The 21,859-nt window shown below is 38.4% G+C and overlaps 1 protein-coding gene across 1 annotated transcript in view; it reads left to right on the top strand.

Annotated features, from left to right (window-relative positions):
• The window catches only part of RSPO2 (R-spondin 2), a 102,529-nt gene that overhangs the window by 45,079 nt on the left and 35,591 nt on the right, over nt 1-21,859 (top strand). The window contains exons 2-4 of the mRNA XM_074553394.1: nt 10,675-10,863; nt 16,632-16,775; nt 17,484-17,672. Of these exons, the coding sequence (XP_074409495.1) occupies nt 10,675-10,863; nt 16,632-16,775; nt 17,484-17,672 (522 nt within the window). The remainder of the gene's footprint in view (nt 1-10,674; nt 10,864-16,631; nt 16,776-17,483; nt 17,673-21,859) is intronic.

Here is a 21,859-nt window from a genome sequence, read left to right on the forward strand (position 1 = left end):
GACTGAAGATGCCATAAAAGAAAAAGACTTTTGAGATTTGGAGTAGACAAAACTGCCCAGAGCTGTGCAAATAGTACGCAACTGGCAGATATTGTCTGTGCTTCAGTACTGTTAAACTTACAGGGTTTCTAAAAAAGCATCAATCTATCAACTCATAAGGAGATGAAACAGAAGTCATCTTGGAAAGACTCTTCTCAGTGTGATGAAAACTGAAGCAGCCACTTTACAAATCAGCAACTTTGGTTGATTAAAAGAAGTGGCTAGTTCATCTGTTGGAGTAATGTAATTTCTTACTGTATGTGAAATGGATTGGCCTATAAACTAAAACTCAGAAATGGGATTGGCAAAATACACATGAATGTGTGTCATGTAAGACTTTTGAGTACCAAAATGAGTACTTGGTGGGGAATGGGTGGGGAACTAGGCTTTGAAAGAAATGACCTGTGAGTGGTGTTTGTGAATTGGTTGGTAAGGCTTGGTTGTTGTGTCGCTCTTTTTTTTCTAGACAGGCACTTTAGCTGTCCTGTTTGTACAAACATAATGGAGCAGGGCTTTTTTACTTTATCTTTTTTTTTTTTGTCTCTGAGTATACTCTGTGATTGTGATACTTGGACCTTTTATCACCAGTTTTCAGTGTGTATGTTGAATTACTCTCAGTTGTAACAGGAAGACCTAGAATAAAACTGGTGAATCTGTGAACAGAAAATATCAGTAAAAGCTAGCATTTCCTAGGACATTGCAACAGGGAGTATGCCACTTTCCTCTCTCTGTCTATTTCCGTACTTGTTTTTAGGAAGGCAGGTGATGGGGTGGTGTTTGTGACCTGTAACAGATGTTCTGTATTTTTTTTTTTCCATCCTGTAGACAGAATGAACTTTCCATGGATAAAATGTAAATTGGTGACAGCTCTAGATTTCCATACTGGAAAGACAAGTAGGGGGAAATGCTGGGGAAATGCAAGAGGTCTGATCAACCAGACAGCTCCATTTTCAGGGGAAGAGGAAATGTCTAGGAACTAAGCTGAGAAATTGTGGAGGAAAATTGGCATGCCAAATAGAAGAAGAAAGCAGTATTCAGTAGAGCTGAGGCAAGTGAGGATTGGTAGGCTGAACAGTGAACAGAGGAGGACAAGAAGAGTTAAATGTTTCCAGATGACAATAGGTATCCAGAAAGTGAACTATGAGAGATACCTTTAAAAGCTCCAGATGTTCAAATGAAGAAAAACGGCTGAGATACCTCTGTTAGTAGCAGTTTATCCCAGCTGGAAAGAAAATCAGTAATGTTCTCAAAACATCTTAGTAACCAAGCATCCTGAAACCAACATACATGTAATTTTATTGGAAGACTTCTGAACTTGGTAGTCAGTATGCAATGAGTCACTAAATATTGCAAAATATCTCAATATGTTGGTAATTTCTTGCGACTTGTCAGGGTGCTGCAGGAGAATAATAGCAAACTGATCCTCATAGTGATTCTCCATGTCATGGTGGTGGGGAAAACCGTACAGAAAATTCTGTAAGTATTCAGTTGGATAGATGTGTAGCAACAGTAAAATGTTTTGATTTGGAATAAAATGGCACTGTCTTTTGAGTATGGATGGAATGAAGACAAGTCTCTTGGAAGCTTACACTAGAATAACCAGAAAGATATTATATCAAAAATGGGATAATGAAATGAGCTGAAAAGTGAAAGTAGTTTAAGCATAAAATTGTGATATTGAAAATATAATGAAGACCTCCAAAGGAAGTGAAGGAATAAAAACCAGGTAAAATTGCTCACTTACAAGCAACATTTGATGAGATTTATACCAAACTCATTGAAGTGAAGTTCTTCTCTACAGTTAATCTGTCTTCAAGGGAAGAGTGGGGAATGTGCGTTTTCTCAGCTGTGGAAAACTTTAGAGAAGATAATCCTGAGAGGTGAAGGCCTAGTGGCCTGAGAAGGAACACTGGGTGATCTCCTGTATAACAAAAAAAAATGGCTGTATCCTACCCAGAGCAACATGGTACTTGGGAAATGGTATCTTCTTAGTAAAAAAAAAAAAAATACATAACACAAGATTGTTTCAGGAGAGTAAAATCTAGGAAAAATTGAGAAGTTATGTCACTTCTTTATTTGGCATTGGTACAGTTGCTTTTCCAATGCTGAACTTTTTTGAGTATCCATAAGCCTGCTGATAAAATTTTAAGGGATTGATCAAAGGACTGGATACTTTGCCTCGTGGTGAGACATTCTAGAATCTTGCTCTGTTTATCTTACCCATGAGAAAGCTGGGACTTGACCTGATCAGAGGATCTGCATTTGGAAAAAAATAATTGAAAAACTGTTAACAAACTGGCAGGCAAAGATATAAAAAGGTCCAGTGGTAGGTCCTTGAAGTTCAAAATTCCACTGCACATTTTCAACAGTGTGAGTAATTAGCCCCTATGATATCTTAACAAAGGTTGTGGTGGTTTCCTTACCACTAACAATTTAAAAATTAACATTGAATGGTTTCTTAAATGATATGTTTCAGTAAAGCAAAAGTTCTGTGGCTTCTTTGTACAGGGCATTGGCCTAATTGTTCATAAAAATTCTCTCTGACCTTGAATTTTTAAATTCTCTTAAAGATAATTACTAGAAACGAATTAGTATTTTTTTAAGCTGAAGTTTTCTGCCTAGAACTTACTTTTGTTTTTACAAAGTTCTAATGAAAAATAGGTATTTTTCATGGCCAGCTTCTGTTCATACCCAGTCAGATGTTTTTCTGCTGTAGTGGACTTGCAGTGTTACAGTCTCAGTGTCTTGATATACTATGTAGTATTGGTTTATCTATAAGGCTGTATTTTTTGTTCAGTTCCTTGGCACTTCTGAAGACATAAGCCAAGCACAAATGTACTTTACTGAGATATGTATGGGATGTCTTCAAAGCATTAATTGAATTCAGGATTATGAAATCTACTATTTTGCAATAAATGCAGCTTTCAGTGGTCTTTTAGTTCCTCATCTCCTCTGAGTCCCATCTGCACGTCTTGTGTTTGCAGTGATAAGTGTCTTGGAGACATTTCTGCTAGATCTGTACTAAAATCCAGTCACCAGCATTCCTGTGGCTGCAGTCCCAGTTAGGGTGAGAGTGTCATTAAGCTGGCCGTTGTATCAGCAAGCTCAGTTTCTGACTTCAGAGAGCTCAAAGAACCAAAGATTGCCAAAGAGAGACACAGTGACCAGATACAGAGTGATATTAGGGATATAGTGAGCATTTTAGTCTGGCTCTCTAAAGAAATGTTTAGGGAATGACTTTAGTGCTTGTTTCTCTGCCAGGATCTCCTCTTTCTCCAACTGGTTTTGGATTCATTTGTCCATTTCAGCCTGGTTTTTCAGAAGCATAAAAATACCAGATCCTTGTGGTGAGCTGAAACACCAGGTTCAAAAGAGCTTTGTGACACCCAACAAATGGGTATACAAGAAAGACACAAATTAGAAGCAGTTGTAGTATGGGCTGCAGGACAGTAAGTTCACAGAAATCAAATACTCTTAAGTTCTCTTGCTTACAGAACAACTTGTATTCTTGTGGGGAACAGGCTAGACTCATTTTGATTCTCTTGTGATTTCAAATAGTCATAACAACTCACTTAAAACTGCTTCAGCAATGTGGCTTAAATACATTTGATCTAGACAAGAGTTAAAGTAATTAGCTGATATTTGATTTTACTTGATATGGATCCAAACCATGAAACTTTGAACACCCTTAGGGTTCAGAAGTGTTTAATTCAGAAGTGTTTGGGTATTAGTCTGTGTTCTCAAGTAACCTTTTGAAACTTGGCAAATTTAATACCAGATTTAAAATAAAGGCACTACATGGGGAATCAAGTTTGTAAATGTTTTTTCTTTATTATGGAGGTGCTCTAGACTATAGTTGTAGAAGCAGAAGGAATAGAAAATGCATAACCTTGCATTAAAGTGTGTGCTTGTGTTTATATGCAGTGTTCACACCTGTGTACACACTTACGTGCTTGTACAAAACATTACTCCTGCTGCAGAGAGCTTACAGTCTTAACAGAGAATGAGGGCAATCATGTGCTTTGAGAGCCAGAGGATGGTGCTAACTTACAGCATGTGTGCATTTCCAGATTTGTGATGTGATGACAGCAGCACTCTGACACTGGTTAACATTTGTGGGCCATGTGGAAGGAGCAAGTTTCCATGAGGGATTTGGCCGGAGGAGACCTGCCTGCCTGGCACACATAGATGAGGAGGGTGTTCCTGGCAGGGTTGAAATAAGGATGAGTAGCATGAAGTTTTACATTGCATGTGATACAGTCACTAATCTGGAATGTGATAGACCATGTTTTATGAGCTTTTCATTTTTTTATTGAAGAAAAATATAGAGGGGGGAAAATTAAGTTATGAAAAATTAAAAAGGAAGTGTATAGATGTTTCTGTTAAAGGCAAAGGTGTTCACTTCCTCCACAAAGAACAATTATATGTGAACTGGAGAAGATATATGTGATAACAATACATCCAATTTGCTGTGTTAAGAAACCGAGATGGGAAGGGAAGAATTGGAGGCAAGGAGGATTTCATAGGATTTAATTATGGCCTATGTATATAGGGTCAAAAGAGGCACAGTTAAGTGGGTATCTTCAAGATGGCATCCTTCCGTGACCCTAAAACCAGTGCTATGGTATTTGAATGTTCATTATCAAAGTAATTTGTTGGTAGATCATGTCACAGTTTTCCCTGGCTCTGGGAGAAATTGAAATAATGGAAAGGTTGCAGAATTCAGACCTTCTCATGAAACTCTGAAAAGAAAACAAGCAACAAAAATGTGGAAGAAGGTCAATTCAGTGGTACACACTTTACAGTAATTTACTATATGCAAATTACACGGAAATTATTCAGTGTAATTATTCTAATGCCTAAGCAGTACAGTGGGAAGTTTTCAAATTCCTTCACAAAGTTTTCTCTTTGTAATGCAACATACAAATCATATTATCTTCCCTTTACCATTCATATTATCTTCCCTTTACCATTATAATTCTTCAGTGATTTTTAATGTTTTAATGTGCTAAAGAAAGAAAAAAGCTAGGAGACCTACGGGAAAATTCATCAATATGTGACCATTAATTAAGTGATGATTTTGAACACTGTCCAAATTCAATGTGTGAATTAAATAATTGTTCATTTAAGTAACTATAAATACAATATATCTGAGGATTTCAGAGCAGTTTACAAGTTCTGAATCTCAGTGCATTTCTATAAGAAGTTAAAAACATACAGCTATAGAAATTAAAAAAATAAATTTTTAAGTCTGCTTAGCAGATGAAGAAGGAGGAAGGTCCGGATTTCATGGTTTGAGAAACCTATACAATTTACAGAATTAATATATTACTGAAGTCTTTAATATATTTTGAATTGACCTAAAGCTGTGAAAGATGTGCCATCCATTTCCTGAACAAGTATTAGCATAGGATAATGGAAGATCATTTTATATACTGTTGGCTCCTTTTCTATGGAGGTGAAGCCAAGAGGAGTCAGCATAGTTAAATTTGCCTGAAGAAAGAAAGGGTTATCAATAAAGACATCTTACCACAGTCACAGAAAGGGTGAAGAAGGCTTAGGAAGAGTAACATGTGGCAGTAATAAAGGAAAGTTGGACAGTAGAGTCAAACTCAGACATATTTTGTGGCAAAGAAATCAGAATTTTCATGGAGATCCATGAGAGATGATGGCAAACAAACCTACATGGAGCCCTGATTTGTGTCTGCTCCAGAGCTTAATTCTTGCTCCACAAGATCATAGAATTGTTTAAGTTGGAAAAGACCTTTAAGATCATTGAATACAGCCATTAACCCAGCACTGCCAAGTCTACCACTAAACCATGTCCCTAATCACCACATCTACACATTTTTTTAATAACTCCAGGGATGGTGATTCAACCACTTCCCTGGGGAGCCCTTGCCATGGCTTGACAACCCTTTCCATGGAAAAACATTTTCCTTATATCCAGTCTAAACCTCCCTGGCACAACTTGAGGCCATTTTCTCTCATCCTATTGCTTCCTACTTGGGAGAAAAGACTGAACTCCACCTTGTTAGACCGTTCTTTCAGGTATTTGTAGAGAATTTTGTGCTTCGTGACCCTCCTTTTCTCCAGGCTAAACAACCCCAGCTCCCTCAGCAGCTCCTCATAAAACTTGTGCCCCAGACCCTTCCCCAGCAACACGGCCCTTCCCTGGATATGGTCCAGCTCCTCAGTGTCTTTCTTGTAATAAGGGGCCAAAAACCCAGCTCAGGTTTTGAGGTGTGGCCTCACCAGTGCTCAGTACTGAGGTACAGTTACTGTCCTGGTCCTGTTGGTCACACTGTTTGTGACACAGGCCAGGATGCCATTGGCCTTCTTGGCCACCTGGGCACACACTGGCTCCTGTTCAGCCACTGGGCAGCTTTCCAGCCACTCTTTCCCCATTGCAGGGTTTGTACTTGTGACCCAAGTGCAGGACCCAGCACTTGACCTCACTGAAATTTGTACTCTTAGCCTTGGTCCATAAATCCCTCTGCAGAGCCCTCCTGCTCTCCATCAGATCAACACTCCTGCCCAACTTATGTCATCTGCAAGCTGACAGAGGGCACCCTCCATCCCGTGGTCCAGATCATTGATAAAGACATTAGACAGGACTGGCCCCAGTGCTCAGCCCTGGGGAGCACCACTGGTGACCAGTTCCCAGCTCTGTTGGCCACCACTCTAAGCCTGGTCATCCAGCCTGGCTTTTTCCTGAATGAAGAGCACAGCCATCCCAGCCATGAGCAGCCAGGTTTCCCAGGACAGTGCTGTGGGAAATGGTGTCTAAGACTTTACTAAAGTCCATGTAGAAATATCCACAGCCTTTCCTTCATCCATAATGTTGTTCATCTTGTCACAGAGGAGGGTGAGGTCAGTCAGGCAGGACCTGCCTTTCATATCATGCTGGCTGGATCTGATAACATTCTGGTCTTGTGTGTGCTGCATGATGGCACTTAAGATGATTTGCTCCATGACCTTCCCCAGCACTGAGGTCAGACTAATGGGCCTGTAGCTACCTCATCCCTTTTCTGACTCATCTTCTACACAGTGTCTCATTGGCCAACCTCCAGTCTGCTGGGACCTCCCTGGCTGACCAGTAAATTATCCTCTACCAGCACCCCCAGTGTCCTTGTGTGGATTTCATCCACATAAATTTGGATGGGTCTAACTGGTACTGATGACCATTCCCCATGGATTATGAAGGCTTTATTCTGCTGTCTGTCTCTGTCATTCAGCTCAGGGGTATGGGTACCAGAAAAAGACTGGTCTTATTACTGTTACAGACTGAAAAAAGAAGACATTATGTAGCTCAGCCTTTTCCTTATCCTTTGTCACTTTGTTTGCCTCCATGTTCAATAAGAATGGAGATCCTCCTTAGCTCTACTGCTGTTGCTAATGTATTTATAGAAGTGTTACTCTTTATGGAAGTGGCAGATGCAGTTGTTATGGACTTTGGCCCTTGTAATTTTTTCCCTGCATAACCTCATGATATCCATGGAGTCCTCCTGAATTGTCTGCCTCTTCTTCCAATGGTTATAAACTCTGGTTTTTTTCCTGAGTTCCTGCCAAAACTCTCTGTTCAGCTAGTTTTCTTTCCCCCTGGGTCCTCTTTCGGCCTGTGGCACCTGCCTGCTTCTGTGTCTGTTGGATTTCCTTCTTGAAGGCCTTCTTGGACTCTGTTGCCCCAAGGCAGAGGTTTTGGTGACCCTCTTCCTTACTTCACCAAGAATCCATAACTTAGCATTTGGTGATCACTACGCCCAGGATGGGCACAGTGACCTCCAGCCATCACATCCTCCACAAGTCTTTCTCCATTCCCAAAAAACAGGTCTAGCAGATACCTTCCCTAGTTTGCTCCCTCACTAGCCTTGTCAGGAAGTTATGTGCCCCCATGTTCCAGAAATGTCCTAGGCTCTTTCCTCTTTGCTGTGCTGTGTTTCAAACAGACATCTGGTAAGTTGAAGCTCCCCATGAAAACAAGGGTGAGTGATTGTTAGAGTTCTCCCAGCTACTTAGAGAGTATTTTATCTGCCTCTTTCTCCTGGTTTGGGGTCTGTTGCAAACTCCCACTATGATACTTGCCTTGCTGGCCTTGCCCCAGTTCTTAATCAAAACCATTGAGCCCTATCCATCACTAAGCTCTAGAGAACCAAAACACCCCTACCTCCACTGAGACACCAGACTGACAGACTCTGCTAGTACCCTGTCTCTCAGGCACTGGCTCACTGCTCTCAGACTTCAGTGTGCCTTGTTTTATCCCTTTCTCCCTTCAAATCTCTTTAAAGCTCTTTCAGTGAGCCCTGCTAAATGCTGTGGAAAGATGTTTTTCTCCCTTTGAGACACTTTTGCCCTGTCTGTTGCCAGCAGGCCTTTGGTTTTGTTCCCTTTAGCTATATCCATATGTATAACATTTATCTGTATGTATATGTATATGTATATGTATATGTATATGTATATGTATATGTATATGTATATGTATATGTATTGTAGCCTTTATCTATATTGATGCTGTTCAGCAATTGGGCTGGCTCTAAGTCAAAAATCATATACATTATATCAGCTATTCTAAACTCCAAAAAACACTCTGAGTAGTGAGTAAGTTCAGGCATCTTGCATCGTTGCTTTTGCTTTATTCCTTTTAACTCTTTTGTTATAGTACAGGCTTCTCTGGGGAACCTTGAATAAGCTGGAGGTAAAGATTTACTGAGAGTGACATCCAAGGAGACTAAAAGAGAAGTCACAAGTCTACAGGATTGCCCACTATGTGTTAAGCAACAATTGCTTTTGTGTACATGGTCACATATTATTTGATGTGGTTACAGCAAGGCAATCCCTGCCCACAGCGAGAGGGGGGATGCAGCCATGCCTAATTCATAATTTGTTTGTCTTGCATGGCTTTGAAGAAGTTGGTTGGGAATGAAAATAGTTACAAGATGAAGTGTAGGAAAAGTTATATCTCAAGTCTTTTAGGCAACAGGAGGTGGGAACTGCTTTAGGAGTGTAGGCAGTTGGTCTGTTAGGGTGTATCATTACAAAAGGGTTAACAGAGTGCTGAAGAATCATACATATCCCATGATGGGAAGGGTTCTTTTCCCTTCAAGAGGATCTCACCTGGTGTGACTGGTACCAGGGGATTCCAACACTCACAAAGTGTCCCACTGACTGAGCTGTTTCACACCAGATTGCTTCACTTCTTTTCCTGCCTGCCACCCACTGGGATTATTTGTCCAAGATCGGAGTTGAATGCTGTCATGCTGAACTTAGTGAGTCCTGTGTGGGGGATGGGAGCAGAGAGGGAATTGGAATGTGGTGTGCAGATGTGTGAAGGTGAGAGTAAATCTTATCAGCTACTGGTTCCAGAGGGTGGTGGGCTTTTCCTTGGTTTTTTTTCCTGACTCTGCTGGTGAAGTCATCAGTTGAGCAACCTCAATTATCCAGCCATACGAGGTAAAAGTACCAGATCACTACATAAGGGTGTAAATAATTTTAAATATTTAAAAATATGACAATTAAACATAGGCCTTTTTGGTGAGCTGCTGTCTGGGTGGCCTCTATTAAAAACCTCTTGAGACCCCAAAGACACTTTCCTTTGTTGCATAATATTTTTCTTTTGTTTTTGGTAAAACAGGTTTGAACTGACAAATTTCTGTGAAGTCCTGTAGGCAATTTATTATTTAAAACAGACCTGTAAAGTTGTGCTTGTTTCAGGAATGTCTTGAGTAATCCTCTCTCTGCTGACCTACTGTGCTGACCCAGCACCTGAGAAGGACTTGACAGCCCATGGGGACAAAGGAGTGTTTTGCAACTCTGCAGAAAGGCAGGATAATAAAAGCTCATAAGAACAAAGAGTGATGTGACTGAACTTTGTGTTGCAGTTATCAGCCAAGCAATTTACAAGAAAAAAAGAAAATAATCCTACAAAATCAGAGCATAGCCTTGAATGCACAGCAGCTGGTGACCTAAAATGGTAACCTGCACTAATTGTGCTCCTTTGGTAATGGCATATGATTTTCAGCTCAGAGAAGAAGGCTCCTAAAACTGCTTCTCTTTTTTTGAAAAATTTGTCTTGATACTCAGGTCAAGAAGAGCCTGTAAGAAGACAGCTGTTCTAGAACCCTGAGAGTGAGGGGCAGCACACATTGCTAGTGCTGTACCTGCTCTGCAGAGGCTTCTGTACTCTGAATATCACTTCCTTCACAAATCAGAAATTGCATTAGTGGTGTTGATCAATTTCCATGGGCATACCATTCCATATGCATATGTCAGGGTACTGAAGTTCTTATATTTTGATGCTATTGTGTGCTATGTCCCCAGCTTCACAGAATGCAGCATTGCATTTTTAGCCAGCTTTATACTGTGAGCTTTATAGAGCTTGGTCTCTGCTTGCCTCTGCCTGTATTTTAAATCTGTGTAAAATCATTAAACTGCCGTACATGCAACTGAAAATGTAGAGATTGCAGTTCTTTTTATTCAGTGCCCGTGCAGATGTCTGAAAGTGAGTGCACTGTCAGAACCCTCCTTTCAAAACTGTTTGTAGTCATGCAAAAGATGAGTAACACTTTGGAGGATAGAGGACCTCCAGCCAAAAAACTTTCCAAATGACCTTACAGTGTAATTTATCTTATTTTGCAGCTAACTATGGACCAAATCCAATTTGCAAAGGTTGCTTATCTTGTTCAAAGGATAATGGGTGCATCAGATGCCAGCACAAGTTATTCTTCTTCCTGCGAAGAGAAGGGATGAGGCAGTACGGGGAATGCCTGCACTCCTGCCCGTCGGGCTACTACGGACTGAGAACGCCAGACATGAACAGATGCTCAAGTGAGTTATTTCTTCAACCCTTAAATGCACTTTTGTTGACTGTAATAATTCACGGTCAGTTTTTAAGATGGTATGTTGTGAAACACATTTGTATTTTCACCGATATCTTAAGATCATCTTAAATTTCTTTGCTAAAGAAGGTCCCAGCTCATTTTGAGATATTTAATATTCAGCAGATTAACTAGTTGATGAATTGACCTATTTTTTATTGTTATTATTATTAATTTAATTAGAGAGGTAATTTAGGGGAAAAATATATGATTCACACAGATACTCCTAGTTTTAAGAAACAGATTCCCACTATATGAAAATATAAAGGATTCAGAATAAATTTAACATGTAGGTACAGGTCAGTATAAACACTAATATACGGGTGGGCTTTTTTGTCATATTTTTTGTTCCCACACGAATTTCAGGTGACCAGACACCTCACACCAGACATGCTTTAATACGTAAGTGTTGCTAATTTAATATAACAGATGTACTATTAAAAACAAACAAACAACCTTTCACTTTTAGTGAAACATTTTATTTGGAAATTTACGACCTGCTAATGTGCAACAAGATTCCCTGTTTGCATGTTTGTGCCTAGAAGCACAACTGTTAAAATCCACGAGTGCTCTGGTATCTCACATTATTTCACCTCTGTCTGGCAGTTGTGCTGATTTGTATCGATTTTTCCATATGCTCATATGTGGAGTATTACCCATATGGATTATTAATCACTGCTGTTACCTCTTATTCCTATTTAGGAGGAGAACGTTTTTGTCATAGTCTAACCAGAATCAGGTCACCTGACATAAGAACCTGAAGTGAGAAATAGCTTTTCTTTTTTTCCTGCAATAATCAAGTGTCTGCTAAATGTGTGGCACCTTTCCCCTGGTGCTGTGCTGTGTCATTGGGAGCACAGAGCTGTGAGAAAGCGTGTGCTGGTTTTCACATCACACATCATCTCGAGACTCACAGGAGGTCACTCAGTGGCAGTCTGGCTGGATGAGGAGCACTTATGGCCATGCTTGGACCTGTCCCAAGCTATCCCACCTCTTTCTCCCCATTCCCTGCGTGGGCTCCATGGATATAGTGTTCCCAACTGCTGTGTAGTATTGCAGAGTGCTGCCTAATCTGTACCAGGTGGTTAAGTTTTGATCAAAAATTAAATGAGACAGTATATGGTTTATGCATCCATTCTGTAAAGTAATTTAGAATCTTGGCCTTAGTTTTCCTAACACATTTTTGAATTCAACTTCTGCACTTGAAATCTTTCAAAACTTGGCTGTAAATACTTCCCCATGTAAAAATGTTTTTTATTATATTCGTAGGTTTAGGAAATAGATTGATTTATTTCTATTAGCCTGTACTGTGCTTGTGAGAAAGGCAAAGTAGTGTTATTGGCAGTATTCTTTAGTTTCTTGAAAAGAAAAAAATAGAGAATTTAATTGCAGAAGGTTGAGGGTGAATTCAAAACAATATTTATTTTGGTTTTACCACTTATGGAACGGGGCTTTCCCCCTGAACTACAGAATTGATTTTGAAAAGCATAAATGCAAGTTCTGTCTAACCCATACTGGCATGTGTTGAGCACTTGATGTTTATCTCATCCTCATGCCTTTCACAGTCTCCCCGTGTGAGAATGATGCACTTGCATTTATGGCCCAGTCCTGGTTCCCCTCTGATGATTTTTGTATTGCATATTTTTATGTTAGTGTAACTGCTAACTATTTACACATCACTTCTCTTTTTTTCCTTGATTTGGTGATCTCGGTTTGCACATATGAAGCATTGTGGACATACATACATTTTGTTGACTGAAGTTGAGTTGAAATAAACATCCTTAAAAATTGAATAGGTTTCTTCCTACTTGCTCTTCTTAGGTATGCTTACAGATTCCATTTCTCAGATACCATTGTCTCAGCTAAAAATAAAAAATTTTGGCTATGTTAAAATCCTTATGGGAGTTACAGGGCTTGAATTACATAAGCTGAAATAATTTCTGCCCTAATAATGTCTTCATAGGCACAAAAGCTTTTAAGCATTTTTTTTACTGGAACACTCCCATTTTTGTTAGAGAAGCTATAGAAAATATTTTTTATGGAAAATGTTGTCTTGATTTTAAAAGCCAAACATTGTCAGTGCCAAATGTAACACAATAAATACCACAGCCAAGTGTAGCAGCTCTAAAATGATGGAAATTTTGGATTTCAAGTCAAATTTTCTTTTCTACATGTAAGCAGTGTGTTCCTAGAATTTGCTAAATGGTTCTAGGCTGTTTTTCTAGTAACAGTGAATCATGAAATTTGAGACTGCTGGTCTCTAGAAATCAATGTAGTTTCCTGCTGGATATGATTTCCACCTTGAACACTGCAGTATGAGAATGCAGTTCTTTTGGATATGAACTTGGAAAGTGTTGAATCTCTCCTGCAGAAAAATGCCCAAGAGATGAGTAACACTTTGTTAATTTTCCAATATTTTTTTAATAATTAATGACTTTGGACTGTACTACTCCAACAAGACATAATCTCATGAGAAAAAATCAGAACTGAATTTAAAGAGTAAGATGAAACCTGTCAGTTTGGTGGTTGCACTGATTAATGTATTAAGCCTTTCTTGAACCTTTCAACTTAGTCCATGGCCATAGTTACCTCTATAATTTTAGGAGGAGAAACCACTCAGAGATTAGAAATTACAGCTCCCTTCAGCTTTGGTTGACTGTTTGTTTAGGTTCTCCCTCTTTCTCCTAGGTGGACCCAACATTGTAACTTCCCCTTCAATTCACCTTCAGTAAAAGCAAGATAAAGGGAAACTTTTAAACAAATTGAGCATTTATTAAACACATGTAGTTAATTCAATGCATTAAGAAAGTAATGAATTTTTAAACAGTCTTACAAAATAGCAGGACTTCATGAATATGCTGTTGCTTGAACTATACTTATGTAGTATAGTAAAGCATATGACCCTTTGAGACAGATGTAATTGCAACTGTAGCAGTCAGGAGGTTCAATTACCAGAAGAAATAGCACAGAAGGTGTTGCTGGTCAATGACAGATCAGTGCAGTGCCAGTGGACACTTCAGGATGGCGGTGTGAAACTGGATCTGTGGCACCAAAGCTGTTCTAGTGAGCAGCAGAGGGATGGGAGCAGGAGTTGAAAGGAGTGAATGTCATGGAGATGGGGACAGTCTGGGCATTGGTGAAATTATAAAGAGTCAGGTTGTTGTCACTCCTAGCTTGTCTTCATCTACAGTTAAATTATCATTATGATTAGCACTCAGTAACCCTAAGAATTATGATGAATGTCACTCTGAGGAATTAATATATTTATTTCAGATTTCTTACAGTATTCTGAATACTCTTTCACTATTTTCCCCTAAATTGCATCTGATACAGATTAAATAATATGTCTTTCATGTTTGGAGTAGTTTATTTTCATAGAAAAAAAGAAAATAAACTGTCTAAACTGTCTTGGTGGAAATCTCCACCCAACCTTCATCCAGCCTTCACTCCTCCCAACCTGCACCTACTAAAGCTTCTGAAAGATGGTTATCTCAAGGACTCTGCTGTGACACAAAAGGAAACTGGCATTGCAGGCAAAGCAGAAAATACAAACAAGATGGGAGTTTTGAACTATGATCAAAACTGAAAGAGGATTTATTCATTCATTGAAAGATCGATAGTTTTATGGAGGGAATCCTCAGTGCAAAGTGAGGCCGGCTTCCACCCGCCAAGCATGTCTGTATCATGTCAAATGTTAACTTCTGTTGAAAGTTTTTGCTTTAGTCCCTCTTGACACACACAGAGAAAATTTTAGCATGTTACTCCCAACATGTTTTTTGAAAGCAATGGTTAAAAATTTGTTTAAAAATTGTTGTGTCAATTGGATGTGAGGGAGGGTTGCAAGATGCTGATTTTTCTTTCAATGTTCTGGTCTGCATCTTATATTGGGACTATATAATTTGTAAAAACCCTGATTTCTTTTCAAGTGTCTCAGGTGAGTGGGCAAGAGGCAAATGTTTTTTCTGAATATTTTTCAATACACAGGATGTTTGACACAAGCATTACATTTAATAAAATGCTTGCAGTACATCTTGAGTGTAACAAGCCAGATTAGCAATTAAGTGTTGCGGTACATCTCCAGAGCAGCTCACCTGGTTGGTTTTGCCTTACAATTCATTAATCTAGGAAAGTGATTTTGCAGAGTCACTGTGAAGACATTGACGAGGATCCTGTTCTTTAGGGGTCAAGAAGCCCAAGTTGTTCTGCTTATATGAACTCGAGTTCTAAAACCCCTTTGGAGAATGCTGGACACAGGAGGTGGTACATTCAAGTTATGTGTGGTTGTGTCTAAATAGAGCCAGCAGAGCTTATCTTTGTCAGGGCAAGGCTTCAAACTGATGCTCACATTCCTTTTAACACCACTAGAAATATACATTTTTCTTTTCATTCAGTCTGCCTAATTTTTTGCCCAATGCCACAAGAAATCTGATTTAAAAGCCTCATATTTCCCTAATTGCTAACAAAGGATTTTACATGACCACACTCAGTCACACACTTTTAAGTATTGTGGGATGCCCTGTTTTAGCCTGCTGAAGTTCAAGAATAAATATTAAAATCTGTTTCATAAATATTGGCTAAATTTGAAGTGTTGATTGGCAATATTTACTAATTGCTATTTCAGAATAGTGACCTTATGGTTTGTGCTTATTTTTCCATTATAAAAGAATGAAGAATAAATGAGTGACAGAATTACCAAAATTATTATTATATTGTTGCATAACATGAATAAAAAATGCTTCTTGCTGTGGCTTCAGATAGCTGAAGAGAGGATACAGCTATTGTAGCTTATTTAATTTTGTTAGCAGAAGGATTAGATTTTTAAGAAATTAATTATAAAATGATCATTACTGTTCCAAATATAATGGCTTATCCTTCTTAATCTTTGGAATATTTTTCCCTGGTGTTTTTTGTAGGTATGTATGGTATACATATGATCATTAATAACTAGCTTAATGTTTTAATATGGAATAGGATATTTCTAAAAAGCCTACACCTGAGTCTGTCATCTATTGCAGGTCATATTCCTCTTAAATTTTCTGAGAAATACAATATTTCATAAAGATAATAGTTGTTTGGTTTGGTTTGTTTGGTTTGTTTTTTTTTAATTTTTAATCTATGCATTATGGTGTATGTCTCCTAGTCATTTGAGAATGGTTGTTTTTTGTGGAATAAGTGTCTCAATAAGAGAGAGGAGATAAATCCAGCAAAATTGAGGTTCTTGCACATGCATATATGTAGACACAGACACCAGATACATCAGATACACTGCATGAAAGCACCCACTCAGCTATTCATAGGGTCACCTCATAGAAAGAAAAAGTATCCTGCTTTCAGTGATAAATTATAAACTGAAGACAATACATATAAAATGTGCATACTTCCCAAAATAATTTGTTGCACTCAGTTTCATCGAAATTACTTACATGTGAAAATAATTTATACTGAACATTTTTCTTCCTAAGAGATATCATTAACTCAAATATAATTAAACTAGGGGTTTTATCTACGGTTTGATTTAGAAAAATAAGATTAGAAGGACATAGAGGAAAATGTGGGAAACATGGTTACCTCTTATTTTGTCCATATACTGGATGGATTTCAGGATGACAGTATTACAGCATTTCTGGCTTTGCTATTTTATTGCTTTGTAAGTCCCTTAATTTTCAGTCTTACCCTAACTTTGCTGTCTCATTGTTCCTTATGATCCTTTTGATTTAGGATGCAGAATAGAAAACTGTGACTCCTGCTTTAGCAGAGACTTTTGTACCAAATGCAAAAGTGGCTTTTACTCGCACAGAGGCCGCTGCTTTCGAGGATGTCCCGCTGGATTTGCAGCCTTGGAAGAGCTTATGGAATGTGTGGGTGAGTCAAGTAGCTCTTTGGCCAGGTGGCCATGTTTAAATATGGCACTACTTTATGATGATGCTTAGTATTTCTTATCAGGAAATATTCAGTAAGGAATTATTATTGATTTCTTTACTGATAATACTAGTAAATTTTTCCAAACTTTAAAATACGCTTCCCTGGGAATGTCACTCTCTCTCCTGTGCATCACTAAGTTCTGTCCTCTTAACTTTAAAATCACCTTTATGAAGATTTTATGCTCAGAATTAGTAAGATTTTAGGACTTGTGTCAGAACAAACTCTTTCTTTCAAGAGTATTTCTTGCATTTCATGATGGAGAGGACTTGCAAATGTGAACTTCTGAAGTTTTCAAACCCAGGTGACAACCAAATATGATCTATATATTAGATAGAAAAAAAAAGTCAATCTCATTAGCTTAGGAGAGTTTTTGAATATTTGGGACTGTCATAACATATCAAACACACAGCTTTATATTCTGGGGTTTTTTTGGTTGTGTTGATGCTGGCTAAAAAGATTCAGATTCTGTAAGAGATGTTAATTTTGTTACTAGCTTTTTACACGCTAATGGCAAAACTGTCAGGTGTTGCTTTCTACCAATATACATTGTATTCTAACAAAAAAAAAAGAAAAAAGGAAAACAAAACAAAACAAAACAAAACAAAAACCAGAAGGATTGCTCACTTGTGTTTTCTTTTGCTTTATCAGAAGGCTGTGAAGTGGGTCAATGGAGTGAGTGGGGAACTTGCAGCAGAAATAACAAAACTTGTGGATTTAAGTGGGGCCTGGAAACGAGAACAAGACAAATTGTGAAGAAGCCAGCAAAAGATACAATACCATGTCCAACCATTGCAGAATCCAGACGGTGTAAAATGGCCATGAGGCATTGTCCAGGAGGTAAGTGTAGCCCATGCCAGAAAAATCTTTATGAGCTGAAGGCCAAATTCTGTCTCTGTTCTGTCAGCCAAGGCTGAAAAGCAGTGATAGTACATCAGTCCTAGTCTGTATAGAGAGCCACCAGGGAAACACTCAGCAAGGGAGCAATCAGTCCTTCAGCAGACTGTGAAACTGTGTTTTTCCTGGTGTGGTCCTGAGGCTTTTTCAAAGAAGTGCCTCATGGAAGAATGGTTGCAGTTTTGAGCTTCAGCATGGAAATGATGCTGATGGTGGAAGAACTACTTACTCTTCACGTGGCAGGAAAGATTATGACTCTAAACCACCCTGCAGGTGGCACACACAGTGCTGGTGTGCTGGGTATTTAAATTAAAAGACGTTAGTTACACATGGCATTGCTAGCTGGAACATATTATTTGTTTTGAATATTCCGGAGCAAGGCCAAACTGTGATAGATGTGATACAAGCAGAACAGTGATAGATATCAAGATTTTCAGCTTGAGACCAGCCTATGACAACTGCCCCAAGTAAATAAAATCCAATTTCTTTATCATGGTGTTGCAAGACTTAAGTAGTGATGCTGATGTGAGAAAGGAAATCAAGTTTCAAATTTGGGCTTGGTTTTTGTAAACCTCAAACTGAAGACACATCACTGCTGGGGAGTTTTTGTTATCTTTTAAGTTGAAAAGTTTAACTTCTCAGGTATGGATTCTGACAACTTAAAGAAGTTTCAAAATTTGTAGGAGTGGTGGGTGATCAGCAGGTGATAAAGATGCCATTCCTTTCAGAGTCACAGGGTTAAATAAAGAATGGACTTCAAGAGATCTCAAGTCAAACCTCCTGCTGGTAGCTGAGTCAACTGTGAAATCAGACAAATAAAAAGAGAAATAAAGGGTTGAAGAATCCTGAGGAAAGACATAACATGATGAATAAGATAAACCTGAAAAGTCTTAGAAAATGTACATAAATAAGTTGCTTTGTATTCTGGGATTGTTGAAGGTGTCTATCTTGGCTTGAACATTCTGCCTACCAGTGTGTATGTATGTTATACATAGAGTTTTATCTTATGGATTCAGATTAAATATCTGTAAGCTTCATTTTTTGTCTCTAGGACTGCAAGTCAGTCTGGAAGGGTACATAAAGCTGATTCTCTGTTATCCAGGTTGACAGACTATGATGTACTTTCCTTCCTTATCCCACTCCCTGTATTCATACACACATGTAGGGCTCAGTCACAGCGGTACAGGGGGCATTGTACAGCACAGTTAATCTCAACATAAATAGAACTCTCAAAGGTATTGAAGAATGGAACCTACAAAATTAACATCTCTGTAGGAAAGAAGAAGAAAAGGCATAAATGAAGGCTGATTTGGGCTTGGTATGTATGTCATGGTATCTTTGAATATTAGCCAGCTGGCTCTGCATCAAGGTAGTGGCACTTATCAGTGCTTGCAGCCTGCTGGGTGATCCAGTTCCTTGAAACAGACTCTGGATCCCAAATTGGGTTAGTAATCAGATCAACTGAGGAAATGTTTTACTGCTGAAATGAAAGGAAATAAAAAGGGCCCATGACAAGTTCTAGAAATCTCCAATCAGTGTTTTCTTTCTTCTCATTTGCCTTCAAATGCAGGCAGTTTAGCTTGCAGTGAAAAATTTGAGAAAATTGCAGAATTTTTTCAATTCAACATCATGTGGTAGAGATTTAGTTATTTATGTACTCACTGTGTACAAAGGCAGGATTTTATTGATGCAGCATCCAACTTCTATAAAAATTCCTAGCAAGTAGAAATATGGATTTGGTCTTGATAATTTAGTTAGGATACAAATTATTCAAATTGTTGTAAAAAGTTTGAGAAGCGTGCTTAAGTGAACCATAATATTCAAGCAGGCTGTAGCATGCTCATGTAACTATGTTAATTTGGGCATTCATACCTTTTTATGTCATATTCTCTTAGGTTGTTTCAAATTTTCTTGTCTAGAAATTCAGGTCACTGCTTAAAGATTTACATCTCAAATTTATGTTTTAAAAGGCACAGTGGCTTTCCTAAGTGTGAGGATATTTATTGGTGTCCATTGCCTAGTGTCCATATGTATTAATTGGTGTTCATTGCCTAGTGTCCATATTGTCTCTGTATTAAGATCCATGATCAAAACTTTGGTTTTTTTCCACCACATATCAGGAAAGTTGTTGCTGAAAATACAATTTCAGCGTAGTACTTGTAGTGCTCTTTCATGGGCTTCAGTAAATCCTAAAGATTACAATCCTGTCCTCCCATGGTGTGGAATTCTTTGCATCTGTTTCCAGAGATAAAAATAAATGTGTACAACACTGCAGGTTTGAACTCTCCACACTGACTACAGTATTTAGTACTGCTTCTGTGCCATCATAGAAAACACCTCCCAGAGTATAAGCTCCTTTCTCTCTCCTAAGAAACTCCTGGGAGAGTGTTAGTAGTGTTTTAAGTGCCTAGGGTGTCTTCCCCAGACCTGGTTATCTCTGCAGGTGAGGAAGCCACAGGGGTTACTCTGTATAGAACTCCTGCTTTGTAGTATTTTTTAATTTATATTATATACAGGGCTGGTCTAAGACCCTGCTCCTTTATCATATTTTAGTATGGTTGCCACATTAGACACTCAAAATGTTTTATTGCCTATTTGATCACTGTGACATAGTGGGAGGCTCAGACACAGCTTACAGTTCTGGCTGCTGAGGAAGAGATCCTGAGTCTTTAAAAATATCGTGCTTTCCTAATGTTAGGAATTTTGTGACTGAACTTTTAAACTGAAGAAATAATAAAAAAAAATTGTAAGGTTAGCACTTCTGGGAGACTGAAGAACCATAATCTCCTGTAAATGTCAGTTGAGAAGATATTAATAAATCCTTTCATCCTAATGTTCTCAGTACATAAACTCACACAAATGTGGAGAATAAGTATTGGATTATACAGCTAAGATGATTGAAGATTGTGATGGATTAAGCTGAGCACAGGAAGTCAGGATATTTTTGGTAGAATAGGGTCAAATAAAGTGCTTTTGTCATGTGCTTTCTACTTCTGTACATTTTAAAGTTGCTATTTATGGTCCACACTACAGGGAAACATCCAAAACAGATTTTTATGCATTTGCAATAGAAGGAAAGTTAAAGAAGGAGAGTTAAATTCTATTTTCCTATTAACTATTTCAGTTTCATATTTTTAAAGTGCTACCCAGCTGGCCATATGGCAGTGGTACAGCTTCAGTTTTTGATGAATGATCTGTCACTTTCTCCAGTGTCTGCAGAGCTGTAGAGATACAAAATTGAATGCAAGTGAAAGATCATTTAACTTTTTTCCTACTGAAGCTAGCAACATAAGAATAACACTGATTTCATATTTGTTAATTAGAGATATTTCCTTAGTGTCAGTAGTTACTGATTTAACTATTACTGTATGGAAATGTCACATTTGTATATCTGTTAATGTTACATAAGTTACCCTTCGGCTTTGACTGTAATGTGAATTCTACTTTGAGAGGTTGGACTTAGACAAAGGAGACTTGGCGTGTTCAGGCCACCTTCTATCCATGATGGTCTCTTCCTGATAAGGAATTTTCTTCTCTTTTGTTCAAAAAGAGAGAAGACCAGAATAAAAAAAAAAAAAAAAAAAAAAGAGGAATTCAGCAGTCAGAAATGTAAAATAGACTGATAAATCTTACTCTCTTCATGTTTTCCCATATATTTACTATAAATATAATATTTATATTATATTTAAATTTTATGTAAATATAATATTGTACCTCTTATTGGTATGTTGCTCATGTTTACCTCAGCAATTGCTCCTCTTTTGTTTGTACACTCCAGGAACCTGCAGACTGGTTTAATTACTCATATTAAGAGTTGCATAAGCAAGCAAAGTAGCTCTCTGCTATTTTAGTGCTCATCAGACTTCAGTTCTTCAAGCTGTCCGAAACTTGAATATTACTCTGTGCCAAAGTAATACTTCTGCAAGTGCACATTGCTGGCCCATGTCCAGCCTCTCACCCACCAGCACCCCCACGTCCTTCTAGGTCACCAAAGCCTTCTATTTTCCAGGCTCAACAAACCCAGTTCCTTCAGTCTCTCTTCACAGGGTAAACACTTCAGCTCCTCATCGTGTTGGTGATGCTGTGCCAAACTCTATCAATATTTTTCTTTTCTTGAGCTGAGGGACCCA

Source organism: Zonotrichia albicollis, chromosome 1 (assembly GCF_047830755.1).
Source record: "Zonotrichia albicollis isolate bZonAlb1 chromosome 1, bZonAlb1.hap1, whole genome shotgun sequence".
NCBI classification, from domain to species: domain Eukaryota; kingdom Metazoa; phylum Chordata; class Aves; order Passeriformes; family Passerellidae; genus Zonotrichia; species Zonotrichia albicollis.